A 6,335-nucleotide genomic window follows, 5' to 3' on the forward strand; every position below is an offset into this window, starting at 1 on the left:
TATGTGTTGTTAAATGTTTGTCTAGAACATAGTGTTAAAATATGATGTGAAAAAAATGATGATTAATATAGATTGTGTTATCTCCCTTTGTGCAGCCACTGTTGATGAATGCCATATGATAAGTAATTTACAAATGATATGACACTGTTAACCCATTTACAATTACCTAAAGAGATGTAGCTATTACATAATCTATCACCAAGTTTACAATACCTTGTGTAGCCTAAATGTAAAAATAATAATGAAGTAAAAAAATAAAAATGAATAAACATTGTGAAACGTATACAGTGGTCATACATTTTAACAACTTTTTGATTTGTGCATTCATCTATAGAGGAAATGTTTGGCATATACAGCTCTGATAAGATAGAGTTTTGCTTTAGAATTTGTGAATATAAGATGTAGTGAAACTAATAAGCACATAAATGAACTAGAACTGCGAACAGATGTTCATGTCATGGTTAGTGAATCCAAACAAATGTTTCCAAAAATAATATTAAGTAAAATTAGCCTATATATCATAAGCAATAAATCAATTAATCTAATCAATCTAATTACTCCACAGTTTTGTACGTCGACTTGGGCGGTGCAAATGACGTCAGAGATCAATGACGAATCCCTACGTAGGGCGCCAAATTTCTCTCACAGCGTCGGAAACATGGCGGACAAAGACGCAGAAATTGGATTCAAAAAGGTAGAAGAATGTCGCTGCTTTGATTATGGTTGACCACTCACTGGGTTTTCTCCGTGGTTTAATCAAAACGAACATTGCTTCTTTGGCGTCGAGTTGCATGTATTTGCTCTCAAACGTTCACGCCGTCGCTCCACAGAGCACATCCATGCTTTCTTAACGGTGTTTGTCTATCAGGCAATACAACTTCGCTAAGACATTATTCAGCGAATTAACAACACGACGCTATGTATGCCGAATGAAAGAACTGTTAATAATGGTGCAAAACAGTGATCTATAGTCACTATTACGGGAACACAGGCTACTTTCTCCCATTACATTGTCGTTTTTCCAATTGCGGTTTGGTATGAGGAATCCACGTAGAACAACGCATCAGCAAGTAATTAGAGAAAAGCAGTAACATGTTAAATAGAAAACCAAGGGAGGGCTCCTGAAAATGTAGATAGGGAGACACGTATTTTTTTAACCTGTGTTCATGTCTATACACCACAGAGCTGTGCACGCTTAACTACATGTTTTAGTTTAATGTAACGCTAGCCTATTTAGTTTTGTCACTGATAGATCATCATCCTAAAGGGAAACTATTTCCTTTGGCAACAATTACTCCTTAAAAGAAAAAAAAACTATTGAGAGTCTGTCTCATACACTGTACATTATAATGTTCTCTAATCTCCTTATTTACAGGAGACTGTAAGCAAACTATTGTCAAGTTCCTTCAAGGAGGACAAAACCAGATGTGAGTCTGATGAATACTGTGTTGGTATAACTCACATCTCCAAAACGTGTTTTATTTGTGATTCTACAGCTCAACAAATTTCACTCTGTTACAGTAAGTGGTGATGCTGCGCTGCTCATGGCAGAATTGCTAAAAGTATTTGTCCAAGGTAAGGAGTATTATTGGGTATGTTGTATACAGATTAATTGATGAACCTTAATGTTTTATCTTATTTCCAGAGGCTGCTGTGAGATCACAGAAACAAGCTGAGTCTGAGGACTGCGACCAAGTAGACATCGAGCACTTTGAAAAGATCCTGCCTCAGCTGGTGCGTAGTTCAAAGATGGGGTTTTAATGTGTTATTCAACAGCCATAAATTAAAATCATAAGGCTGCTTTAGGGGCCTGTGTGACCCAGGAAATTGTATTTGTCATATTGGGCTCGCTTGAATTCCGAATTGTTTCTGTGACGCACACTCAGGCTGGATCCTTAAGATTACATTGTTTGAGTATCTGTGCAGCTATCACTGGAATTTCATCTGCTGCCTGTTACAGCTAACCATAAGAGCAAGTATAGGGCACTCCAGTGTGGCTCAGGCATGAGAGATTCAGTGCCTACAGGTGTCAAATCCATTTTTCTGAAACCCCCATGCTGGACTGGTTTAAAATGCTTGTAGTTTGTTTGTTATATTAAATGCTGGTCAAACATGAAGAGCAAACTGGACATAATACATCATCAATGCACAAAAGTTCTATTTCCAATTTAAATCTCAGTTTTGTATTTCTTTTCCAATGCAGCTGCTGGACTTCTAGCACAGTGATGCCACAAGATGGAGCCAGAGTGTTGCCTGCGCGTTCCTGCTTTAATCCTATCCTTAAAACTTCTTTTCCAACATGTTTATTTTTTCTGTATAACAGCAATTTCATAATCACAAAAGTTTGAGATTACATTAAGATTCTCATTCTGTATTTTTTTGAGTTGTGTGATTTAAAGTAGAAAGCAGCGATGCTGTCCACACGCCTCCATGCCATCACCAATAAGGCCCACCTGTTTTCCTCCGTGCAACAACAGGTGCTTCCAGCATGCTCCATAGTGCCCTTCATCAAAGCCTCCTGGAGCAGTTGGAAGCAATTAGAGTAATAAGGGGAGCAGCCAGTCCCTTAGATGATGACAAGTGCCAGGAAAAAAGGAGTAACCCCTCTGGCCACTTTGAAGTTCCCTCTTGCTGTCCTGCGATGTTTAGTTAGAGGTGGGGGGAGGGGCAAAGGGGACCTCTGGCACAGGGGGAAGTTGAATGGGAGTGTGCGTGCACGAATGTGTGCATGTGTTAGCCAAACAAGGCCAGAGACCACACGCATAGATATTCTGTTTGAAAGGGACCATAACAAAACACATTGGAACATGGTCCAAGAAGAGCAGGGTGTAATTCTGAAGGTAAATAAACAAAAGAGGCGAGTAGTAAAGGTGCTTTCTCTCTTTTCATCACTTCAGAGGAGGAAGTTGGGCCCAAAAGGGAGAGGGTAGTGTGGGATTTTCTAACCCAAGTGCCTCAGATGGTTTTCCACCAGTGGTGTATTTGACCAACATGTCTTCACCATGAGTCAGCATAGCTTTCCAACACTTTACACTATTTGTTTGGCTCTTTAATGACTCACTACACCTACAATTGCTGCTCACATAGAGCTGGAAGCAACTTAGGCTAAAGTCAAAAGTCCGGGCTCAGATAGGAGCAGCACATTTTCAGAAGGGCCTAGACTGGATTTGTGTTTTTCAGGAGAAACAGCCAAAGCAGGCTTTCAGGAGGAGGTGTGTTTGGGTTGGTTCAAGTTTATTTTAATAATACCATGACCATTATTGCCAAAAAATAAAGTAAATAATTTGTTGGGTTAATAATGTCATGTCATTCGCGCTGCAGCAAGTCCTGACCCCTAGTTCTGAGTAGTACAGTGAACTGCAGATCCACCGCTTTGACAACCTGCTCACTCAGATGAGATGATTTCATTACAAGATATGACACCAAATGATTTGGCTAAAAGTACAATACATCCTTACTTGTTACCATGGTAAGAAACAAAAAAGGATTTATTTTAGTATACTGTGGCCTTTCTGGAGGTTTATTAAAGATGAAATGTATCTCTAGCTGTCAATTCATGCAGCTTAAATAAAAATGACTTTTGGATCTCTCTTCTTTTTCACAATGAGTTTTTGGAAGGTCTGTCCTGAAGTAGTGAACTACTGTACACCTTTTCTTTATATGCATCTTAGTGAAACAAATTACATCTAAAGGCTGTACTATTAAACATTCGAAAGCAGTTAGGACAAGAATGGGGAGGTGTGTTGAAGAGAGTAATGAGTTGAAGCTTTTCTTGATCACACATTAAAAGGCAGGGAGTGTTGACAGCCTGTCGAGATGCTCTGGAGTGAGAAGCTTTTCCCAGGAGGAACACAGCGCTGCACATGGGACAAGGCCCTGATCACTTGAAGATTAGATTAGATTATACTTTATTCATCCCACAGCGGGGAAATTTCCTTGTTACAGCAGCAGCATTTTCTACAATAAGCAAAAACAAACATACACAAGTAAACACAAAAACAAGCAAACATATGTATCTGCCTGATTGTAGCCATCAATATCTATACTGATTTTATGGAAGCACCAGTACTTGCCAGGATGATCCTTTATGATAAACAAACTAAAAGCATGAATAAATTTGGAAAATACCTGTTTATTGTTTTGGCTGTGAGTCTGTACCTGAGACTGATAAGGCTGTGTCTAACAGTAACTGGTTTAGGGTGACGTCTGGGGTGGAGTTGTATGCATCAGTCTTGAGAGTCCCTGTGAGGGTCTGTTAGGATTATGTCAGATTTTGCTTCATAACTCCTGACTCGCTAGTCTGTGGTTGTTTCTTTTCCCTATTAGAATGACACAGCATCTTCCATATCCAACTTTCTGTCATCTCAAAGCCCCTTTCTTCTCGGGGCCAAAACTAGGATCCCGTCTATGACAAGACGTCATAATACACCCATATCCGTGACTGTTGGATCTTCTGCGATGGCTGTAACAACATGCAAGCAAGCAAAATCCAAAATTGATGAGAACATCAAAGTTTATAGGCTTATACACATAAAATATTCACTTTTACCATAAGTGTGTACATAAAAAAACTCTAACATATACATCATTTTCATTAGTAATTCTGCAAGTCTTTGCTCTTTTTATCTGACAGACCTTGTACTTTTTTGAATCTGGGTGAAATATTTAGTTGATAGTAGGCTATGACGTCTGGGGAAGACAAATAGTTAAAGCAATAAGCAAATTTATAAGTCTTGCAAAGACAGGATGACAAGAAATCTTAATCCACAAAGAACCTACAGGTGCCATCTGCTACTAGTGCTAATTTACCCCAAACATTTAAAAACATATGTTTGTGAGTACTTACATAATAAATATGTGATGGCATGCATTTCGCAAAGCAAATTCCTTGCAAGTGAAAACTTTGGTAATAAATATGATTTTTTCTTTTCTGTTCTTGGATGTTTGTGTGCATGTACTGTATGTGCTTACATGCTTTTTGTGCTTGATCCGGGCCTGTGATGCATTAGTGCCTGAGGAGACAAGAGGCCCTCGTGGCCCCCTCATGGGCACGGAGCTGTCTAACCATGGAGGAATGCTGCAGGGGACACAGAGCGAGTGCATTCCTCTTAGATGCTCCACACGCAACCCATGCACACATGAAAGGTTAAAAACATTTAGAGCGCTGTCAAAAAAAAAAACTTGGTCACAGACGTTTGGTGCGCATGCGTTATACAGAAAGCTTGCGTGTGTGGAGAGAATGCAAATACAGAGGCAGCATCTCTGTTGACTGTATACGCTGCTGTGACATGCGGGTTTCCTGGAGGCCCCGGGCCTCTGAGGGGCCTGGGGTCCTAAGGCTAAGCTTTGTTAAGGAGCCACGGGGCCCACGCTGGGGATGATTAGAACATACCTGGCAGTTTGAGCCACTTGGGCGCTCTACTGGGATCACTTCTAACTGGTTGTGGCGCTTGGCTGTTAGTCTGAGGCTGGAGAGGGTCTGCTGCTGTGCTCTGCGTATTGGTCGGGGCTTTGGTAGCCACAGGGGGCGGAAAGGATTCTTCCGGAACCAGTGAGGTGGATGATAAGGTCAAAGACCTTGGCATGCAGCTGAAGAGTGAAAAGGGAGCAAGAGATGTACAATTAGGCCCACAGCTGGGTTATTTCTGGAGCCCTGTACTACTACCTTAACTACATTACCCTTCTCCTCCACCCCAAGTCCCTTCTACTTTCTGTCTCCACCTCCCTCCTTTGTGTGGTAGCCTACATGGTCAGGGCATGGGCAATAACAACAGAGTAATCCCCTTACATAACACTGTACGAAACAAGACCATTCAATTAATTTTGGGAGCGTCTAAAAATAAAGAAGCTGTTAGGTCGAGGTGGCGTCAAACGGGGTGTGCGTATGTGGTGGGAGGTGGACCTCAAATAAGCCGCCGAGACCCGACTGGACCGGAGGTCAGCAGAGCACTCTATTTTTAGGTCCCATTAAAAGCAGTGGTTTAAAATTAGTCCAGCATTAAACCTCACAAGATCTGGCAGTCACGCTTAGAGAAGCTGTGAACTTGAAGGTCACGCACTTGTAATGATGAAAGGGCCGATGTTTGATGATATTTAAAAAGGAGCAAGTAATGACTGAAAATCTCTTTAGCTGTTGGCAGGTAGCACAGTGTGAGGTTGGCCTTTGTAAGATTTGTTAAAGGGCTTCATTAGCAGACGTGAAGCCATCGGCAACGGGCTAATATTAACTGCAATGTCGTACATATTGTTTGGACAAAAGTCCTAAAGTAGGGCAAACTGTGGTTTAATGTTGAATGTAAGCGTTGTTGGAGAAAAGACGAGTGGGCTTATGTTAA

At 41.0% G+C, this 6,335-nt stretch overlaps 1 protein-coding gene across 1 annotated transcript; it reads left to right on the forward strand.

Moving 5' to 3' along the window:
- The first annotated feature begins 597 nt into the window (after positions 1–597).
- On the forward strand, positions 598–3,590 carry LOC116674657 (centromere protein X). Its single transcript, XM_032507022.1, has 5 exons — positions 598–694; positions 1,376–1,427; positions 1,522–1,575; positions 1,646–1,734; positions 2,204–3,590. The coding sequence occupies exons 1-5, from the start codon at positions 659–661 to the stop codon at positions 2,216–2,218; spliced, it is 246 nt and encodes an 81-aa protein (XP_032362913.1). The 5' UTR covers positions 598–658; the 3' UTR covers positions 2,219–3,590.
- The last annotated feature ends 2,745 nt before the right edge of the window (positions 3,591–6,335 follow it).

The sequence above is a fragment of the Etheostoma spectabile genome, unplaced genomic scaffold (genome assembly GCF_008692095.1).
Source record: "Etheostoma spectabile isolate EspeVRDwgs_2016 unplaced genomic scaffold, UIUC_Espe_1.0 scaffold00000964, whole genome shotgun sequence".
Lineage (NCBI taxonomy): Eukaryota > Metazoa > Chordata > Actinopteri > Perciformes > Percidae > Etheostoma > Etheostoma spectabile.